General features: G+C 59.7%; 3 protein-coding genes across 3 annotated transcripts; all 3 read right to left on the bottom strand.

Moving 5' to 3' along the window:
- Positions 1 to 126: 126 nt before the first annotated feature.
- Positions 127 to 5325, bottom strand: LOC122154061 (histone-lysine N-methyltransferase 2D-like). Its single transcript, XM_042799856.1, has 10 exons — positions 5167 to 5325; positions 2896 to 3225; positions 2700 to 2801; positions 2280 to 2404; positions 1902 to 2064; positions 1708 to 1811; positions 1378 to 1491; positions 1108 to 1226; positions 896 to 941; positions 127 to 838 (listed from the first exon to the last, which is right to left on the bottom strand). Exons 1-10 carry the CDS (start codon positions 5323 to 5325, stop codon positions 127 to 129), a joined length of 1974 nt encoding a protein of 657 aa, XP_042655790.1.
- A 211-nt stretch (positions 5326 to 5536) lies between these two features.
- Positions 5537 to 10735, bottom strand: LOC122154060 (histone-lysine N-methyltransferase 2D-like). Its single transcript, XM_042799855.1, has 10 exons — positions 10577 to 10735; positions 8306 to 8635; positions 8110 to 8211; positions 7690 to 7814; positions 7312 to 7474; positions 7118 to 7221; positions 6788 to 6901; positions 6518 to 6636; positions 6306 to 6351; positions 5537 to 6248 (listed from the first exon to the last, which is right to left on the bottom strand). Exons 1-10 carry the CDS (start codon positions 10733 to 10735, stop codon positions 5537 to 5539), a joined length of 1974 nt encoding a protein of 657 aa, XP_042655789.1.
- On the bottom strand, positions 10465 to 18399 carry LOC116962208 (histone-lysine N-methyltransferase 2D-like). Its single transcript, XM_042799854.1, has 11 exons — positions 18324 to 18399; positions 17961 to 18085; positions 13716 to 14045; positions 13520 to 13621; positions 13100 to 13224; positions 12722 to 12884; positions 12528 to 12631; positions 12198 to 12311; positions 11928 to 12046; positions 11716 to 11761; positions 10465 to 11658 (listed from the first exon to the last, which is right to left on the bottom strand). Exons 1-11 carry the CDS (start codon positions 18397 to 18399, stop codon positions 10947 to 10949), a joined length of 2016 nt encoding a protein of 671 aa, XP_042655788.1. The 3' UTR covers positions 10465 to 10946.
- Between the last annotated feature and the right edge of the window lie 2121 nt (positions 18400 to 20520).

Raw genomic sequence — 20520 nt, 5'->3', positions numbered from 1 at the left:
TGGGCCCGGCGGAAGCCAACAAAGGAGCGTGGAATCTCCCAGGGCAGAGATTAACAGTCAACTTTATTGGAGCGGTGGTGGGGGATCAGGGCCAGCAGGCAGGGCCGGCGCAGGGCTGGTCGCGCGTCAGCGTCCGGGCCGGCTGTAAGGGTTCTGGGCCCGACGTCGTAAGCGGGAGCGGTCTCGTCCCCGCACGGGCCCGGGGCGGCTGGGGCGGCGGCTGCTCTGGAGCCGTGCAGAGCTGGGGGTGCTGGGGCTGCCGGTCTCGGGTACCGGGGAGCCACGGGAGCATCCCGGCACCGACTGTGCGGGGCTGCTGCTCTCAGCCCTGGGTGCTGGTGCGTGGCTCCTGCCACGGCCTCTTGTGCGCCGGCTGTAGGGCTTTTGGGCCCGACGCCGCGAGCGAGAGCGGTCTCGCACGCGGTCGGGCCCAGGTGGGCTGGAGCAGCTGCTGCTCTCAGGTGGTGGGGAGCTGCTTTGAGACGGCCCCGATGCCCCTTGGCCACCAGTGCTGCTGGGGCTGCTACTCTCCAGTTCTGTGAAGCTGGAGGAGGACCCTGATGCCGCCGTGGTGCTGGTGCTGGGGCTGCTGGACTCAGGGACAAGCGAGCTGTGGGACCGTCCCCGTGCCAACTGTCCTGGGGTGCTCCTCTCAGCCCTGCGTGCTGGTGCACTGCTCCTGCCACGGTGTCTTGTGGGCCGGCTGTAGGGTTTTTGGGCACTACGCCGTGAGCGAGCTCGGTCTCGCACACGGTCAGGCCCAGGTGGGCTGGAGCAGCTGCTGCTCTCAGGCACTGGGGAGCTTTGGGATGGCCCCGATGCCGCCTGGAGACCAGTGCTGCTGGGGCTGCTGGTCTCTGGTGCTGGAGAGCTGTGGGATGGCCCCGATCCTGACTGGCTCTCGGTGATGGGACCCGCCACCTCCGAGCTGCCACTGGAGGCTGTAAGGGGGAGCAGGAAGGTCACGGGCACGGCCCCCCAGGCCCGCGGCAGGAGAGGCCAGAACTGTGCCCCCAGCCCCCCTGGAGCAGAGGGGCTCTGCCAAGCCCAGAATGGGCACCCGCTGCCAGGCCTCGCCCGGGGGCACCCGGGTGCTTTGCCTCTTACCGGTGCCCAGGCCAGCACAGCTGTTGCACTCCCATCTGGCTGCGCCGGTCCCCAAGTGGGAGCATCGTCTGTGGGTGCCCTCGGCAGCGCAGGAGCAGCACAGGAGCAGTTGCCAGGGCCTGGGGAAACAAACGGGTGCGTGGCTGTGAGGACAAAGTGACCGCAGCACGGGATTGTCCGGCAGAGCTCTTGTTCTCCGTCCCTCCGCTTCGAGCCCTTGGCGAGACAGAGATCCTGGGCAGAGCCCAGGTTGCCGCTCGGGCAACTTACCCCTGTCGCTTTGTGTGCTGCCTGCCTCCTGGGCAAAGGCACTCACGGGCATCGCAGCGGCTGTGCCTCTCATTTTGCTCATCATCTGCGTGCCCATTCTCCCATGATGGCAATCTGAAGCACAAGGGAAAAATGCTGCGCCCCTGCTGCCCCGGCATAAGGCAGAGGCAGGGCGTCCCTGCTCTTCCCCCCCTGCCCGCTTTCTGACTCCTGCGTGAAGCTGAAGCCCAGGCTGAGGGGAGAGAGCGGAGGGCCGGGAGCGCAGGGGCAGTCCCTGGCACGGCACAACGCTGGCACCCTCCTGTCTGGTGGGGCGGGCAGGACACCAACCTGAATGGGATTCGGATGCCCATGGTGAGCATCTCTTTGAGAAATGCACGCCTATCTCTACAGAAAGGGCACTGGAAGCAAATGCCGGCACGCGCAGCCTGTCCCTGCAGGGGAAACATGAGGAGCAGGCGTGAGGCCTTGGTGCTGCTGGGCGCCCGCCGTGCCCCCCCCGTGGGCGAGGGAAGGGCTCCTACCTGGATGCAGGCCCTGTGGAACCAGGCGTGTTTGCACGCTGGGCACACCATGGTGCCGTAGGACTTCCTGTCCTCCACCGGGTCCAGGCAGATGAGGCAGGCAGTGTTCTCCCCCGGAGCTGCCTCCACTGCCTGCTCTGGGCGGTGCTGCCAGCAGAAGGACCTGGGGAGGCAAGAGGAAAGGGAAGGGTGAGGTGAGGAGTGTTTTGGTGGGAATGATGGGTGATAATGTGTGAAGGAATCCCACCACTCGCTCTGTCCATGACTGTCTGCTAGGAAGTGTCACTGTGGGCTTGTTTTATGTTTGCTTATTGATGCTGTCAGAAAGGGGTATAAAAAAGTGGGTGATCCTCCTGTGGGAGGGCCGGCTACCCTTACCTGTAAAGCCCACAGAACTGCATGACGCATTCCCCCTCCACGGCGCAGGGGAGGTGGAAGCTGCGGTCACAGCCCTCCTGGCAGCAGGTGATGGCGGCCCCGCTCTCGCCACAGACGAAGCAGCGCTGGAAAGAGCAGAGCAGCCCCCATCAGCGGCAGCCTCAGGGCCTCCAGAGCCAGCCCCACGCCTCTGGGCAGGGTGCAGGATGCTGCCCCACTGCTGGGTCAGAGCCCGTGGATGCACCCGGCGCACGAGGCTCCTGTGCTGGGTCTGGGTGGAGGCTCTGTGGAGCTGCTGGGCGCGAGACTTTTGTCCCAGAGCTGCTTGGAAGGGCTGGGATTTCTTTCTTGGGGTCTGGGCTAAGCTCCCACACCGCTCCCGTGGCACCACAGATCTCCCTGAGCTTGTCCAGTCCTTACCTGCTGCGCTGCCTGCTCGACTGTATGGCGAATATCCCTCAGGGGGAATCCCATCAGGCCCACGTTGTGGGACTCTTTCTGGAAGAGGCCGTTGGCAAAAAACTGCGCAGGAAAGACAAGACAAGGAGGTGATGAGGAGGAGAGCGTGGCCGGGGCTGCCTGTCGGCAAGCTGGAGGGAGCCCCGGGGGCACTCACCAGGCAAAAGAGGTGGGCGCAGAGCCCTCGCTTCTGCAGTTTGTACCCGCAGATGTCCGGGTCAGCCTCTGCCCGGCCACACAGCATGCATGCTGGAGGGGAGAGAGCAAACGACAGCGGGAATGAGCAGCTCACCTCTGCAGGGCCGGGGCAAGCGTCCCTGAGGGCTGGCCTTGCAGGCACGGGTGTCCCAGCAGCAGGTGCCCACGGCCCAGCCTGGGCCCCGCTGGCTGCGGCACGGAGGGGCCCTGCCCCGGGGCGCTTGGGGAGCTCCTGCCTGCCCCTGCCACCGCTCTCGGCCCCACGCTGAGCGCCCCGACAGCCCCTCTGCTATGCTGCGGGAGGGATGCTTTGCTCTCACCTGGCTCCATCGAGTCGTCGGCCTCCTGCTTCCTCGCAGTCATCTCACCCATCAACAGTGAGTGCTGGGAGAGTCGCTGTCCCCGCAGTGCTGGGGTGTCTCTCCCAAGTGCTCCTCGGTTGACTCTGGGGGAGAAGCAGGGCGCGGGTCAGCTTGCAGCAGAGGCCCAGCGCCCCCCGGCACGGGGCCGCCCTCCTCCCTCGGCAGCCCCGCACGAGCCCCGTCCACCCCTGCCCTCCCCTCACCTCACCAGGTCGCGCTGAGGCACAGCCTGAGCCCAGCGATGCTTTATGCAGGCTTGTCCCCCGCGGGTCACAATGGCCACAGTGACATCAGCACCGTTGGCCTGGATGCACCCCAACGACGGGCAGGGACGCCCTCAGGAACGTGCCAGCCCCTCGGAGCCGGCCGCCGCCTCACATGGGTGGGTGCGAAGTGCCGAGGCGGGGGCCCGAGCCCTCGGCACCCCCGGGAGCGGGGCGGCTGCTCCTGCAGCCAGCGCAGAGCCGAAAGGCAGGTCCCGCGGGGCAGCCGTCGAGGCTGGCACTGTTGGCCGACCGGTGCTGGTCAGGCCGTGCGAGCCCAGGGCTGCAGCCCTGGCCCAGGCTGCGGCTCTGCTCCTGCCCTCGGCATGGGGAGCGCTGCCGGCAGGTCGGGGAAGGGGATCCTTCCTCTCTGCGCCGCAGCGCTGCGGCTGCACCTGCAGGGCTGCCGCCGGCCCTGGGCTCCCGGCTCCAGGGGACAGAAGCCACCTTGGAGCCCGGCCTGGGCTCGCACAGCCCATCCGCTCCGACGCGGCGCGTGGCCGGGGCACAGCACAGGGCCTCAGGACGGCACCTCAGCGTCGCAGGTGGCCCAACATCGTCATCTCCCGAAGTCGTCCTTAGCGCTTTGGTGACGTGCTGCCTCCAGAAGGAAAAGCAGCGGCAGTGCGAGCTGGGGACTCACGGCGCGAACGGCCTGCCTTCCTCCGTGGCAATAAACTGCCTTTCAGAGACAGTGTGAGCCCGTCCTTGGTGGGCAGGGAAAGTGCAAATGGCCCATGGGAGGAACTCATGTCGGAGAAAGTTTGTGGAGGACTGTCTCCTGTGAGAGGGGGACCACGATGGAGAAGGAGGAACAAGTTCCGGACAGTCCCCTCACCGAAGAGAAGAGAAGTGGCAGCGCTGACTGCACCCCCCATTCCCTGCCCCTGCGCCACTGGGGGAGGAGGTAGAGATATCGGGAGCAGAGCTGAGCCCGGGAAGAAGGGAGGGGTGGGTGGAAGGTGTTCTCAAGATGTGGCGATGCCTCTCACTGTCCTACTCTGTTATGTGTTGTTAGTGTCTGTAATAAATGTATGTTTTTTTCTTCTTCCCCTAACGAGTCTGCCTTTTGCTCGTGATCATAAAAGGGGGATTTTTCCCCCATCCCAGTCCTATCTCAAACCCCAAGCCTGGCTCTCTGTCCCTTCTCATTGCCGGAGGGGAAGGGAGAGAGAGCTGCTGCATTGCGGTTGGCTGCGGACCAGGCCTAAACCACGACACCGTCTCGCCACAGGATACAGTGGGGCAGACTCTGCTCTGGCACACCTCCCCCCTCCTTTCTTCCTCCGTTCCCCCACTGGCCTTGGTGTTCACGCAGCTGCGGCAAGTCCTCCTCACAAGTCCCACTCCTCCTCACCAGGTCCCTTCTTAAATGCGTTATCGCAGAGGTGGAGCTGCTTGGCTCGGCCCTGCTGCAGAGGTAGGGCCTGCTTGGAGCCGGGGGAGCTTGGAGAAGCTTCTCAGAGAGGGCCAGCGCTGTCGCCCCCTCCCCTGCTACCAAAAAACCCCACCGCTCCCTCAAAGCCAGGACAAGCTGGTACAGCAGCAACCACGGTGGGCGACAGGAGCTGGAACTGGGGAAGGGCAATGCCCTTTGGCTACTACTGTAGCAGCACCATCTGCAGCAACCTTCATGTCACACCTCCAGAGGTGACTCTGAGGGGAACTTTGAAAGCAGAGGCGCTTTGCCGCTTGTGCGTTCGAACTTTCCCCGGGGAAGCGGAGCAGGCTGCGGGGCCAGCGAGGCCCGAAGCCCACGGCCATGGCGCTGGGCAGCCGGCCAAGGCCAGCCCGCGAGGAGGGAGGTCTGGGGAAGGTGCTGCCAAGCCCCGGGGAGAAGACAACCCTGTGGGCCCGGCGGAAGCCAACAAAGGAGCGTGGAATCTCCCAGGGCAGAGATTAACAGTCAACTTTATTGGAGCGGTGGTGGGGGATCAGGGCCAGCAGGCAGGGCCGGCGCAGGGCTGGTCGCGCGTCAGCGTCCGGGCCGGCTGTAAGGGTTCTGGGCCCGACGTCGTAAGCGGGAGCGGTCTCGTCCCCGCACGGGCCCGGGGCGGCTGGGGCGGCGGCTGCTCTGGAGCCGTGCAGAGCTGGGGGTGCTGGGGCTGCCGGTCTCGGGTACCGGGGAGCCACGGGAGCATCCCGGCACCGACTGTGCGGGGCTGCTGCTCTCAGCCCTGGGTGCTGGTGCGTGGCTCCTGCCACGGCCTCTTGTGCGCCGGCTGTAGGGCTTTTGGGCCCGACGCCGCGAGCGAGAGCGGTCTCGCACGCGGTCGGGCCCAGGTGGGCTGGAGCAGCTGCTGCTCTCAGGTGGTGGGGAGCTGCTTTGAGACGGCCCCGATGCCCCTTGGCCACCAGTGCTGCTGGGGCTGCTACTCTCCAGTTCTGTGAAGCTGGAGGAGGACCCTGATGCCGCCGTGGTGCTGGTGCTGGGGCTGCTGGACTCAGGGACAAGCGAGCTGTGGGACCGTCCCCGTGCCAACTGTCCTGGGGTGCTCCTCTCAGCCCTGCGTGCTGGTGCACTGCTCCTGCCACGGTGTCTTGTGGGCCGGCTGTAGGGTTTTTGGGCACTACGCCGTGAGCGAGCTCGGTCTCGCACACGGTCAGGCCCAGGTGGGCTGGAGCAGCTGCTGCTCTCAGGCACTGGGGAGCTTTGGGATGGCCCCGATGCCGCCTGGAGACCAGTGCTGCTGGGGCTGCTGGTCTCTGGTGCTGGAGAGCTGTGGGATGGCCCCGATCCTGACTGGCTCTCGGTGATGGGACCCGCCACCTCCGAGCTGCCACTGGAGGCTGTAAGGGGGAGCAGGAAGGTCACGGGCACGGCCCCCCAGGCCCGCGGCAGGAGAGGCCAGAACTGTGCCCCCAGCCCCCCTGGAGCAGAGGGGCTCTGCCAAGCCCAGAATGGGCACCCGCTGCCAGGCCTCGCCCGGGGGCACCCGGGTGCTTTGCCTCTTACCGGTGCCCAGGCCAGCACAGCTGTTGCACTCCCATCTGGCTGCGCCGGTCCCCAAGTGGGAGCATCGTCTGTGGGTGCCCTCGGCAGCGCAGGAGCAGCACAGGAGCAGTTGCCAGGGCCTGGGGAAACAAACGGGTGCGTGGCTGTGAGGACAAAGTGACCGCAGCACGGGATTGTCCGGCAGAGCTCTTGTTCTCCGTCCCTCCGCTTCGAGCCCTTGGCGAGACAGAGATCCTGGGCAGAGCCCAGGTTGCCGCTCGGGCAACTTACCCCTGTCGCTTTGTGTGCTGCCTGCCTCCTGGGCAAAGGCACTCACGGGCATCGCAGCGGCTGTGCCTCTCATTTTGCTCATCATCTGCGTGCCCATTCTCCCATGATGGCAATCTGAAGCACAAGGGAAAAATGCTGCGCCCCTGCTGCCCCGGCATAAGGCAGAGGCAGGGCGTCCCTGCTCTTCCCCCCCTGCCCGCTTTCTGACTCCTGCGTGAAGCTGAAGCCCAGGCTGAGGGGAGAGAGCGGAGGGCCGGGAGCGCAGGGGCAGTCCCTGGCACGGCACAACGCTGGCACCCTCCTGTCTGGTGGGGCGGGCAGGACACCAACCTGAATGGGATTCGGATGCCCATGGTGAGCATCTCTTTGAGAAATGCACGCCTATCTCTACAGAAAGGGCACTGGAAGCAAATGCCGGCACGCGCAGCCTGTCCCTGCAGGGGAAACATGAGGAGCAGGCGTGAGGCCTTGGTGCTGCTGGGCGCCCGCCGTGCCCCCCCCGTGGGCGAGGGAAGGGCTCCTACCTGGATGCAGGCCCTGTGGAACCAGGCGTGTTTGCACGCTGGGCACACCATGGTGCCGTAGGACTTCCTGTCCTCCACCGGGTCCAGGCAGATGAGGCAGGCAGTGTTCTCCCCCGGAGCTGCCTCCACTGCCTGCTCTGGGCGGTGCTGCCAGCAGAAGGACCTGGGGAGGCAAGAGGAAAGGGAAGGGTGAGGTGAGGAGTGTTTTGGTGGGAATGATGGGTGATAATGTGTGAAGGAATCCCACCACTCGCTCTGTCCATGACTGTCTGCTAGGAAGTGTCACTGTGGGCTTGTTTTATGTTTGCTTATTGATGCTGTCAGAAAGGGGTATAAAAAAGTGGGTGATCCTCCTGTGGGAGGGCCGGCTACCCTTACCTGTAAAGCCCACAGAACTGCATGACGCATTCCCCCTCCACGGCGCAGGGGAGGTGGAAGCTGCGGTCACAGCCCTCCTGGCAGCAGGTGATGGCGGCCCCGCTCTCGCCACAGACGAAGCAGCGCTGGAAAGAGCAGAGCAGCCCCCATCAGCGGCAGCCTCAGGGCCTCCAGAGCCAGCCCCACGCCTCTGGGCAGGGTGCAGGATGCTGCCCCACTGCTGGGTCAGAGCCCGTGGATGCACCCGGCGCACGAGGCTCCTGTGCTGGGTCTGGGTGGAGGCTCTGTGGAGCTGCTGGGCGCGAGACTTTTGTCCCAGAGCTGCTTGGAAGGGCTGGGATTTCTTTCTTGGGGTCTGGGCTAAGCTCCCACACCGCTCCCGTGGCACCACAGATCTCCCTGAGCTTGTCCAGTCCTTACCTGCTGCGCTGCCTGCTCGACTGTATGGCGAATATCCCTCAGGGGGAATCCCATCAGGCCCACGTTGTGGGACTCTTTCTGGAAGAGGCCGTTGGCAAAAAACTGCGCAGGAAAGACAAGACAAGGAGGTGATGAGGAGGAGAGCGTGGCCGGGGCTGCCTGTCGGCAAGCTGGAGGGAGCCCCGGGGGCACTCACCAGGCAAAAGAGGTGGGCGCAGAGCCCTCGCTTCTGCAGTTTGTACCCGCAGATGTCCGGGTCAGCCTCTGCCCGGCCACACAGCATGCATGCTGGAGGGGAGAGAGCAAACGACAGCGGGAATGAGCAGCTCACCTCTGCAGGGCCGGGGCAAGCGTCCCTGAGGGCTGGCCTTGCAGGCACGGGTGTCCCAGCAGCAGGTGCCCACGGCCCAGCCTGGGCCCCGCTGGCTGCGGCACGGAGGGGCCCTGCCCCGGGGCGCTTGGGGAGCTCCTGCCTGCCCCTGCCACCGCTCTCGGCCCCACGCTGAGCGCCCCGACAGCCCCTCTGCTATGCTGCGGGAGGGATGCTTTGCTCTCACCTGGCTCCATCGAGTCGTCGGCCTCCTGCTTCCTCGCAGTCATCTCACCCATCAACAGTGAGTGCTGGGAGAGTCGCTGTCCCCGCAGTGCTGGGGTGTCTCTCCCAAGTGCTCCTCGGTTGACTCTGGGGGAGAAGCAGGGCGCGGGTCAGCTTGCAGCAGAGGCCCAGCGCCCCCCGGCACGGGGCCGCCCTCCTCCCTCGGCAGCCCCGCACGAGCCCCGTCCACCCCTGCCCTCCCCTCACCTCACCAGGTCGCGCTGAGGCACAGCCTGAGCCCAGCGATGCTTTATGCAGGCTTGTCCCCCGCGGGTCACAATGGCCACAGTGACATCAGCACCGTTGGCCTGGATGCACCCCAACGACGGGCAGGGACGCCCTCAGGAACGTGCCAGCCCCTCGGAGCCGGCCGCCGCCTCACATGGGTGGGTGCGAAGTGCCGAGGCGGGGGCCCGAGCCCTCGGCACCCCCGGGAGCGGGGCGGCTGCTCCTGCAGCCAGCGCAGAGCCGAAAGGCAGGTCCCGCGGGGCAGCCGTCGAGGCTGGCACTGTTGGCCGACCGGTGCTGGTCAGGCCGTGCGAGCCCAGGGCTGCAGCCCTGGCCCAGGCTGCGGCTCTGCTCCTGCCCTCGGCATGGGGAGCGCTGCCGGCAGGTCGGGGAAGGGGATCCTTCCTCTCTGCGCCGCAGCGCTGCGGCTGCACCTGCAGGGCTGCCGCCGGCCCTGGGCTCCCGGCTCCAGGGGACAGAAGCCACCTTGGAGCCCGGCCTGGGCTCGCACAGCCCATCCGCTCCGACGCGGCGCGTGGCCGGGGCACAGCACAGGGCCTCAGGACGGCACCTCAGCGTCGCAGGTGGCCCAACATCGTCATCTCCCGAAGTCGTCCTTAGCGCTTTGGTGACGTGCTGCCTCCAGAAGGAAAAGCAGCGGCAGTGCGAGCTGGGGACTCACGGCGCGAACGGCCTGCCTTCCTCCGTGGCAATAAACTGCCTTTCAGAGACAGTGTGAGCCCGTCCTTGGTGGGCAGGGAAAGTGCAAATGGCCCATGGGAGGAACTCATGTCGGAGAAAGTTTGTGGAGGACTGTCTCCTGTGAGAGGGGGACCACGATGGAGAAGGAGGAACAAGTTCCGGACAGTCCCCTCACCGAAGAGAAGAGAAGTGGCAGCGCTGACTGCACCCCCCATTCCCTGCCCCTGCGCCACTGGGGGAGGAGGTAGAGATATCGGGAGCAGAGCTGAGCCCGGGAAGAAGGGAGGGGTGGGTGGAAGGTGTTCTCAAGATGTGGCGATGCCTCTCACTGTCCTACTCTGTTATGTGTTGTTAGTGTCTGTAATAAATGTATGTTTTTTTCTTCTTCCCCTAACGAGTCTGCCTTTTGCTCGTGATCATAAAAGGGGGATTTTTCCCCCATCCCAGTCCTATCTCAAACCCCAAGCCTGGCTCTCTGTCCCTTCTCATTGCCGGAGGGGAAGGGAGAGAGAGCTGCTGCATTGCGGTTGGCTGCGGACCAGGCCTAAACCACGACACCGTCTCGCCACAGGATACAGTGGGGCAGACTCTGCTCTGGCACACCTCCCCCCTCCTTTCTTCCTCCGTTCCCCCACTGGCCTTGGTGTTCACGCAGCTGCGGCAAGTCCTCCTCACAAGTCCCACTCCTCCTCACCAGGTCCCTTCTTAAATGCGTTATCGCAGAGGTGGAGCTGCTTGGCTCGGCCCTGCTGCAGAGGTAGGGCCTGCTTGGAGCCGGGGGAGCTTGGAGAAGCTTCTCAGAGAGGGCCAGCGCTGTCGCCCCCTCCCCTGCTACCAAAAAACCCCACCGCTCCCTCAAAGCCAGGACAAGCTGGTACAGCAGCAACCACGGTGGGCGACAGGAGCTGGAACTGGGGAAGGGCAATGCCCTTTGGCTACTACTGTAGCAGCACCATCTGCAGCAACCTTCATGTCACACCTCCAGAGGTGACTCTGAGGGGAACTTTGAAAGCAGAGGCGCTTTGCCGCTTGTGCGTTCGAACTTTCCCCGGGGAAGCGGAGCAGGCTGCGGGGCCAGCGAGGCCCGAAGCCCACGGCCATGGCGCTGGGCAGCCGGCCAAGGCCAGCCCGCGAGGAGGGAGGTCTGGGGAAGGTGCTGCCAAGCCCCGGGGAGAAGACAACCCTGTGGGCCCGGCGGAAGCCAACAAAGGAGCGTGGAATCTCCCAGGGCAGAGATTAACAGTCAACTTTATTGGAGCGGTGGTGGGGGATCAGGGCCAGCAGGCAGGGCCGGCGCAGGGCTGGTCGCGCGTCAGCGTCCGGGCCGGCTGTAAGGGTTCTGGGCCCGACGTCGTAAGCGGGAGCGGTCTCGTCCCCGCACGGGCCCGGGGCGGCTGGGGCGGCGGCTGCTCTGGAGCCGTGCAGAGCTGGGGGTGCTGGGGCTGCCGGTCTCGGGTACCGGGGAGCCACGGGAGCATCCCGGCACCGACTGTGCGGGGCTGCTGCTCTCAGCCCTGGGTGCTGGTGCGCGGCTCCTGCCACGGCCTCTTGTGCGCCGGCTGTAGGGCTTTTGGGCCCGACGCCGCGAGCGAGAGCGGTCTCGCACGCGGTCGGGCCCAGGTGGGCTGGAGCAGCTGCTGCTCTCAGGTGGTGGGGAGCTGCTTTGAGACGGCCCCGATGCCCCTTGGCCACCAGTGCTGCTGGGGCTGCTACTCTCCAGTTCTGTGAAGCTGGAGGAGGACCCTGATGCCGCCGTGGTGCTGGTGCTGGGGCTGCTGGACTCAGGGACAAGCGAGCTGTGGGACCGTCCCCGTGCCAACTGTCCTGGGGTGCTCCTCTCAGCCCTGCGTGCTGGTGCACTGCTCCTGCCACGGTGTCTTGTGGGCCGGCTGTAGGGTTTTTGGGCACTACGCCGTGAGCGAGCTCGGTCTCGCACACGGTCAGGCCCAGGTGGGCTGGAGCAGCTGCTGCTCTCAGGCACTGGGGAGCTTTGGGATGGCCCCGATGCCGCCTGGAGACCAGTGCTGCTGGGGCTGCTGGTCTCTGGTGCTGGAGAGCTGTGGGATGGCCCCGATCCTGACTGGCTCTCGGTGATGGGACCCGCCACCTCCGAGCTGCCACTGGAGGCTGTAAGGGGGAGCAGGAAGGTCACGGGCACGGCCCCCCAGGCCCGCGGCAGGAGAGGCCAGAACTGTGCCCCCAGCCCCCCTGGAGCAGAGGGGCTCTGCCAAGCCCAGAATGGGCACCCGCTGCCAGGCCTCGCCCGGGGGCACCCGGGTGCTTTGCCTCTTACCGGTGCCCAGGCCAGCACAGCTGTTGCACTCCCATCTGGCTGCGCCGGTCCCCAAGTGGGAGCATCGTCTGTGGGTGCCCTCGGCAGCGCAGGAGCAGCACAGGAGCAGTTGCCAGGGCCTGGGGAAACAAACGGGTGCGTGGCTGTGAGGACAAAGTGACCGCAGCACGGGATTGTCCGGCAGAGCTCTTGTTCTCCGTCCCTCCGCTTCGAGCCCTTGGCGAGACAGAGATCCTGGGCAGAGCCCAGGTTGCCGCTCGGGCAACTTACCCCTGTCGCTTTGTGTGCTGCCTGCCTCCTGGGCAAAGGCACTCACGGGCATCGCAGCGGCTGTGCCTCTCATTTTGCTCATCATCTGCGTGCCCATTCTCCCATGATGGCAATCTGAAGCACAAGGGAAAAATGCTGCGCCCCTGCTGCCCCGGCATAAGGCAGAGGCAGGGCGTCCCTGCTCTTCCCCCCCTGCCCGCTTTCTGACTCCTGCGTGAAGCTGAAGCCCAGGCTGAGGGGAGAGAGCGGAGGGCCGGGAGCGCAGGGGCAGTCCCTGGCACGGCACAACGCTGGCACCCTCCTGTCTGGTGGGGCGGGCAGGACACCAACCTGAATGGGATTCGGATGCCCATGGTGAGCATCTCATTGAGAAATGCACGCCTATCTCTACAGAAAGGGCACTGGAAGCAAATGCCGGCACGCGCAGCCTGTCCCTGCAGGGGAAACATGAGGAGCAGGCGTGAGGCCTTGGTGCTGCTGGGCGCCCGCCGTGCCCCCCCCGTGGGCGAGGGAAGGGCTCCTACCTGGATGCAGGCCCTGTGGAACCAGGCGTGTTTGCACGCTGGGCACACCATGGTGCCGTAGGACTTCCTGTCCTCCACCGGGTCCAGGCAGATGAGGCAGGCAGTGTTCTCCCCCGGAGCTGCCTCCACTGCCTGCTCTGGGCGGTGCTGCCAGCAGAAGGACCTGGGGAGGCAAGAGGAAAGGGAAGGGTGAGGTGAGGAGTGTTTTGGTGGGAATGATGGGTGATAATGTGTGAAGGAATCCCACCACTCGCTCTGTCCATGACTGTCTGCTAGGAAGTGTCACTGTGGGCTTGTTTTATGTTTGCTTATTGATGCTGTCAGAAAGGGGTATAAAAAAGTGGGTGATCCTCCTGTGGGAGGGCCGGCTACCCTTACCTGTAAAGCCCACAGAACTGCATGACGCATTCCCCCTCCACGGCGCAGGGGAGGTGGAAGCTGCGGTCACAGCCCTCCTGGCAGCAGGTGATGGCGGCCCCGCTCTCGCCACAGACGAAGCAGCGCTGGAAAGAGCAGAGCAGCCCCCATCAGCGGCAGCCTCAGGGCCTCCAGAGCCAGCCCCACGCCTCTGGGCAGGGTGCAGGATGCTGCCCCACTGCTGGGTCAGAGCCCGTGGATGCACCCGGCGCACGAGGCTCCTGTGCTGGGTCTGGGTGGAGGCTCTGTGGAGCTGCTGGGCGCGAGACTTTTGTCCCAGAGCTGCTTGGAAGGGCTGGGATTTCTTTCTTGGGGTCTGGGCTAAGCTCCCACACCGCTCCCGTGGCACCACAGATCTCCCTGAGCTTGTCCAGTCCTTACCTGCTGCGCTGCCTGCTCGACTGTATGGCGAATATCCCTCAGGGGGAATCCCATCAGGCCCACGTTGTGGGACTCTTTCTGGAAGAGGCCGTTGGCAAAAAACTGCGCAGGAAAGACAAGACAAGGAGGTGATGAGGAGGAGAGCGTGGCCGGGGCTGCCTGTCGGCAAGCTGGAGGGAGCCCCGGGGGCACTCACCAGGCAAAAGAGGTGGGCGCAGAGCCCTCGCTTCTGCAGTTTGTACCCGCAGATGTCCGGGTCAGCCTCTGCCCGGCCACACAGCATGCATGCTGGAGGGGAGAGAGCAAACGACAGCGGGAATGAGCAGCTCACCTCTGCAGGGCCGGGGCAAGCGTCCCTGAGGGCTGGCCTTACAGGCACGGGTGTCCCAGCAGCAGGTGCCCACGGCCCAGCCTGGGCCCCGCTGGCTGCGGCACGGAGGGGCCCTGCCCCGGGGCGCTTGGGGAGCTCCTGCCTGCCCCTGCCACCGCTCTCGGCCCCACGCTGAGCGCCCCGACAGCCCCTCTGCTATGCTGCGGGAGGGATGCTTTGCTCTCACCTGGCTCCATCGAGTCGTCGGCCTCCTGCTTCCTCGCAGTCATCTCACCCATCAACAGTGAGTGCTGGGAGAGTCGCTGTCCCCGCAGTGCTGGGGTGTCTCTCCCAAGTGCTCCTCGGTTGACTCTGGGGGAGAAGCAGGGTGCGGGTCAGCTTGCAGCAGAGGCCCAGCGCCCCCCGGCACGGGGCCGCCCTCCTCCCTCGGCAGCCCCGCACGAGCCCCGTCCACCCCTGCCCTCCCCTCACCTCACCAGGTCGCGCTGAGGCACAGCCTGAGCCCAGCGATGCTTTATGCAGGCTTGTCCCCCGCGGGTCACAATGGCCACAGTGACATCAGCACCGTTGGCCTGGATGCACCCCAACGACGGGCAGGGACGCCCTCAGGAACGTGCCAGCCCCTCGGAGCCGGCCGCCGCCTCACAGGGGTGGGTGCGAAGTGCCGAGGCGGGGGCCCGAGCCCTCGGCACCCCCGGGAGCGGGGCGGCTGCTCCTGCAGCCAGCGCAGAGCCGAAAGGCAGGTCCCGCGGGGCAGCCGTCGAGGCTGGCACTGTTGGCCGACCGGTGCTGGTCAGGCCGTGCGAGCCCAGGGCTGCAGCCCTGGCCCAGGCTGCGGCTCTGCTCCTGCCCTCGGCATGGGGAGCGCTGCCGGCAGGTCGGGGAAGGGGATCCTTCCTCTCTGCGCCGCAGCGCTGCGGCTGCACCTGCAGGGCTGCCGCCGGCCCTGGGCTCCCGGCTCCAGGGGACAGAAGCCACCTTGGAGCCCGGCCTGGGCTCGCACAGCCCATCCGCTCCGACGCGGCGCGTGGCCGGGGCACAGCACGGGGCCTCAGGACGGCACCTCAGCGTCGCAGGTGGCCCAACATCGTCATCTCCCGAAGTCGTCCTTAGCGCTTTGGTGACGTGCTGCCTCCAGAAGGAAAAGCAGCGGCAGCGCGAGCTGGGGACTCACGGCGCGAACGGCCTGCCTTCCTCCGTGGCAATAAACTGCCTTTCAGAGACAGTGTGAGCCCGTCCTTGGTGGGCAGGGAAAGTGCAAATGGCCCATGGGAGGAACTCATGTCGGAGAAAGTTTGTGGAGGACTGTCTCCTGTGAGAGGGGGACCACGATGGAGAAGGAGGAACAAGTTCCGGACAGTCCCCTCACCGAAGAGAAGAGAAGTGGCAGCGCTGACTGCACCCCCCATTCCCTGCCCCTGCGCCACTGGGGGAGGAGGTAGAGATATCGGGAGCAGAGCTGAGCCCGGGAAGAAGGGAGGGGTGGGTGGAAGGTGTTCTCAAGATGTGGCGATGCCTCTCACTGTCCTACTCTGTTATGTGTTGTTAGTGTCTGTAATAAATGTATGTTTTTTTCTTCTTCCCCTAACGAGTCTGCCTTTTGCTCGTGATCATAAAAGGGGGATTTTTCCCCATCCCAGTCCTATCTCAAACCCCAAGCCTGGCTCTCTGTCCCTTCTCATTGCCGGAGGGGAAGGGAGAGAGAGCTGCTGCATTGCGGTTGGCTGCGGACCAGGCCTAAACCACGACACCGTCTCGCCACAGGATACAGTGGGGCAGACTCTGCTCCGGCACACCTTCCCCCTCCTTTCTTCCTCCGTTCCCCCACTGGCCTTGGTGTTGTGAGAAACTATGAGTTAAGTATATTGTTTATTAAGACTTAAAGATAATAAGAGGAGGGGAGATCGTTCATGTTGTACATATAAAGGGACACCAGCGAGGTAGAAGTTATCAAGGTAGGGGAAATAATGCAGCTGATACAGAAGCAAAACGAGTGGCAGGCAATTATAATACAATTTTGACGATACAACAAGTATCTGTTAATAAAAATTTGAGCTTTGAGTCTGCAGAAAAGGAAAAACTAGAACAAATGGGAGCTAAGGAACAAGAGGGTAAATACATATTGCCAGATGGGAGGGAAGTCTTGCCAAAAGGCATAGCACTCGAAATATTTTCAAAAATACACAGCAAAACACACTGGGGAACCCAGGCATTATTTGATCATTTCAATCAACAGTTTGCCTGTATAGGCGTATATAACATAGCAAAGACAATCACGGCAGCCTGTGAGACCTGTCAAAGGTTAATCGAAACAACATGAGACAAAAACCTCTTGGAGGACGTTCCCCAGCATACAGACCTTTCTCACACATACAAGTGGATTTTACTGAACTACCTAGGGTAGGGCGTTATAAATATTTGTTAGTAATGGTGGATCATTTAACACATTATGTTGAGGCTTTTCCTACCTCCAGGGCAACTGCTAACCAAGTTACTAAAGTATTACTTGAACACATTATACCTCGATATGGAGTGCCTGAAATAATCGACTCGGACAGAGGAACACACTTTGTGTCAAAAATTGTTAGAGATCTAACCGAAAGCTTGGGTATTAAGTGGGAATACCATACACCATGGCATCCACAAAGTTCGGGAAAAGTTGAAAGGATGAATGGAGAAATCAAAACTATTCTGACTAAATTAATGATAGAAACCAAATTGTCATGGATTAAGTGCATACCCATGGCACTATTAATTCTCAGAACCAGACCCCGAGCGGATGTGGGAATATCAGCGTTTGAAATGGTGTATGGAATGTCCTATAGAATTGAAAATCCACAAACAAATGTTTTAATTCGAGACCATGTGATTAATGAATATGTTTCACAATTAGCAGAACATCGTAATAAGCTTTGGGAACATGGACTGATTGTGCAACGACCCCCGTTGGACTTAAAAATTCATAATGTTAAACCTGGGGATTGGATATTGGTTAAAGTACGGAAGGAAGAAACCCTAAAACCCAATTGGGAGGGACCTTATCTTGTTTTACTAACAACAGAAACAGCTGTCCGGACTGCTGAGCGTGGATGGACTCATGCCAGTCGCATTAAAGGCCCCGTGACGAAACCTCAATGGAAAGTAATTAGTACTCCAGGTGATACCAAGATAAACCTGAAGAGATAATGATAAAGACTTTGTTTGAGCATTTTGCCGCATTGCCTTTTGGTATAAAGTGTATATTGCTGTTTTTACTTGCAATAATAATTTCCTTGTTCATTTATTATATATGGAAACGCACTAAGTGGGGGTAGAGAAAATTGTTAGAATATAGAAAATATACTGATATAAATAATGTATGCATTTTAAATATACGAGTTAGGTGTAATCATTTAAACTGTAACTGTTACCCATTTGCTTGTTTGCTTGTTTTAGGTGCAAGGCATACCAGGATAAATGGTAGACATAATGTGAGAAATTAGACAAGAAATTATTTGGGGAATCCTATGAGTGGTGGGAAAGTTTTGCCAAAGAAATAAACCCTCAATATTATCGGTACCAATCTGACGAACCGGTCCCCTTTGTAGCTGAAATTTTGGCTATAAAGTGCAGAAGGGAAGTACTAACTGTGTCTTGCTTTGTCCCATTAGTTAAAGCTGCAAAGTGGGAAGTCTATATAAACAGGCAGAAAGCCCGAAACAGCTGTTCTCCTGAAGAATTCCCTTGCTGCCGAGAAGACGGTACACCCCGTGACTCGAAGCAACCGAGTCGAAGGGCGAGGCAGAGGAGGAACAAACCATGGAGAAAAGAATCAGAACAATGGGACGCAAAAGCAGCAATGGTCTAACTTCCCCAGGACTGGTAAAAATACACCTAAATTGGCAAAAGTGATAAACACCCTTTTTCCTGGTATACCGTTAGTCTTGTTACTGATAATAGCCCAGGCAAAAGGAGGAAACCCTCATGAACCTATGAATTGGACAATAACAAACATACAACATCCAAATAATCCAATTCAAGCACGGGCTACACCGGGTACATTTAGTTTTAATGTGAGTTTGCGCGATCTAATTACTGGACACCGTAAAGACAAAGCTGATCTGTGCAAACCAATCTACATATGTCCCGCGTCCAATCCTGGAAGAAGTTATTGTAACCTTCCAGGTCACTATTACTGTGGCTATTGGGGATGCGAAACATGGGCCTCTGAGTGGTCCACATCTGGAGACGAATATCTAGAAATAAAGTGGTCACCGGAAAAGTGTAAGAGACCTCACATAGGAAGCAATGGACGTGTATTCGGACACTGTAACAATGACGGATATTGTAAAAGTATTAACATAACAATTAAAACCCCAGACAACGATCAATGGTTAGCAGGAAAATATTGGGCAATTAGATATTGGGAACCAGAGGGAGACAGAGGAGGAATCTTTCAAATAATGAAAAGACCGATGTCTCACGATCCCTTACCAGTAGGACCAAACTCAGTCCTAAATTCACCCATTTTTCCTAAGAAAAGGATGGTTCCCACAAGTGTCACAACCATTCGTCCAAACTTTTTATCAGTAACAGATAGAACAACTAAAGACATGGTGACTGAGTACTCTTTAGTTAGGGATTCAGGAGTGTCAGAATCTAAAGACCCCTTATGGGATTTAATGCGAGCCTCTTATCGTACCCTTAATGAAAGTAAACCAAATTTAACTAAGGAATGCTGGTTATGTTACAATATTAGACCACCATATTTTGAGGCAATCGGAATACCAGATAGGATTCAATGGTCTAGTGGTTCAAACCCACAAGAATGCCAATGGGATGACCAGAGGAACCATACACAAGGAATTACTATTCAATTAGTAACAGGTCAAGGAAAATGTATAGGTACAGTTCCCAAAAGGTATCAGCCCTTGTGCAACCAAACAATCACTAACACCAATATAAAAAGACACAAGGATCAAAATGACAAATGGGCTATCCCGACACCAGGAGCTAAGTGGGTTTGTTCAGACATCGGAGTAACGCCTTGCCTATCCTTAAACGTGTTTAATCAATCTCAGTTTTGCATACAGGTGATTATTGTTCCTCGTCTGATCTATCACACCTCTGAGGAGGCGTTACGCCACTTTGAAGGAGACCTGAATAGACAAAAACGAGAGCCAATTACAGTGATAACCCTAGCTACTCTGCTGATAGCGAGCGGAGTTGGAGCAGGTACAGGCATAGCCTCCCTAGTAAAAGGTCAGGAATTACAAAGTTTGCAGATGGCTGTAGATGAGGATTTAGCAAAAATAGAACGATCAATACAAAATTTAGCCACTTCAGTAAAGTCTTTATCAGAGGTAGTGCTGCAAAATAGAAGAGGATTAGACCTATTGTTCTTAAAGGAAGGAGGGTTATGTGTAGCTCTAAATGAAGAATGTTGTTCTTTTGCTGACCATATGGGAATAGTCCAGGACACCATGTCTGAACTCCGGAAAAGGTTAGATCAACGTAAAAAGGATCGTGAGACGGGTAGATCGTGGTATGAAAACTGGTTTAATGTTTCACCTTGGCTAACTACTTTGTTATCTGCTTTAGCAGGACCGCTTATTATATTGATTCTGGGACTTATATTTGGACCTTGTATAATACGCTATATTTTACGCTTTATTAGAGAACGGTTCGACATAGCTAAATTACTTATTTTAAGGTCTGAGGTAAAATATAAAAGTGTATCTATTAATGAAGAAATAGATGATGAAGATTGTTGTGAATGCGTTATACCATGTAAGAATTATGATTGTAATTGTGAGATATTATCCTGTGAATGTTGTGATAAATGCTGGAATTGTGGAAGAAGGCTTGCTTGCAGTGCTAGGAATGAAAGTAGCGTCTAATAAACAATAGTAGGATAAAAAGAAAAAGGGGGGATTGTGAGAAACTATGAGTTAAGTATATTGTTTATTAAGACTTAAAGATAATAAGAGGAGGGGAGATCGTTCATGGAATTATGTGTTGCTTGTGCACACATGGCCGACGCTGCAGATCACAAGATATCCCAAGAAAACAAACAGAAGAAAAACAACTCCATATAAGGATATCATCGACCACCAGAAGGCAGAAAACGACCCCCTAACAACAACTAGCACATGCGCAGAGTATCTCCACCACTCCAGACCGCAGCAACAGTTGAAACATAGTATCTTCACCACTCCATGAACGCGGGAAAAAAAATGTATAAAAAGGGACAGTTTGTTCTCCTCAGTACGGCAGTTGGTGGAGCACAGACTGCCCTGTCGTCCAGCGCTGTTTTTGCTCATATTCTACTTGCTATAATTAATAAAATTTCAATTGGAGTTCGACCCATTGTAGTCTCGATTTATAACAGTGTTCACGCAGCTGCGGCAAGTCCTCCTCACAAGTCCCACTCCTCCTCACCAGGTCCCTTCTTAAATGCGTTATCGCAGAGGTGGAGCTGCTTGGCTCGGCCCTGCTGCAGAGGTAGGGCCTGCTTGGAGCCGGGGGAGCTTGGAGAAGCTTCTCAGAGAGGGCCAGCGCTGTCGCCCCCTCCCCTGCTACCAAAAAACCCCACCGCTCCCTCAAAGCCAGGACAAGCTGGTACAGCAGCAACCACGGTGGGCGACAGGAGCTGGAACTGGGGAAGGGCAATGCCCTTTGGCTACTACTG

This window comes from Tyto alba, unplaced genomic scaffold, assembly GCF_018691265.1.
Source record: "Tyto alba isolate M040663 unplaced genomic scaffold, T.alba_DEE_v4.0 Super-Scaffold_3, whole genome shotgun sequence".
NCBI lineage: Eukaryota > Metazoa > Chordata > Aves > Strigiformes > Tytonidae > Tyto > Tyto alba.
Note: the sequence above shows the minus strand (reverse complement) of the source record. Positions and strands in the feature narration are given on the sequence as shown.

What these genes read in the sequence shown, in the direction of transcription:
- LOC122154061 (XM_042799856.1), bottom strand. Translation starts at nt 5,325, where the DNA reads ATGGCCGTGGGCTTCGGGCCTCGCTGGCCCCGCAGCCTGCTCCGCTTC. An exon ending in TCCACAGGGCCTGCATCCAG is followed by an intron (nt 1,812 to 1,901) that starts GTAGGAGCCCTT and finishes TTTCCCCTGCAG; the next exon opens with GGACAGGCTGCGCGTGCCGG. An exon ending in CAGCACACAAAGCGACAGGG is followed by an intron (nt 1,227 to 1,377) that starts GTAAGTTGCCCG and finishes TTGTTTCCCCAG; the next exon opens with GCCCTGGCAACTGCTCCTGT.
- LOC122154060 (XM_042799855.1), bottom strand. Translation starts at nt 10,735, where the DNA reads ATGGCCGTGGGCTTCGGGCCTCGCTGGCCCCGCAGCCTGCTCCGCTTC. An exon ending in CTGTGCTGGCCTGGGCACCG is followed by an intron (nt 6,352 to 6,517) that starts GTAAGAGGCAAA and finishes TCCCCCTTACAG; the next exon opens with CCTCCAGTGGCAGCTCGGAG. An exon ending in GGTCCCATCACCGAGAGCCA is followed by an intron (nt 6,249 to 6,305) that starts GTCAGGATCGGG and finishes CAGCCCCAGCAG; the next exon opens with CACTGGTCTCCAGGCGGCAT.
- LOC116962208 (XM_042799854.1), bottom strand. Translation starts at nt 18,399, where the DNA reads ATGGTTGTGACACTTGTGGGAACCATCCTTTTCTTAGGAAAAATGGGT. An exon ending in GCGCCCACCTCTTTTGCCTG is followed by an intron (nt 13,622 to 13,715) that starts GTGAGTGCCCCC and finishes TTTCCTGCGCAG; the next exon opens with TTTTTTGCCAACGGCCTCTT. An exon ending in GGTCCCATCACCGAGAGCCA is followed by an intron (nt 11,659 to 11,715) that starts GTCAGGATCGGG and finishes CAGCCCCAGCAG; the next exon opens with CACTGGTCTCCAGGCGGCAT.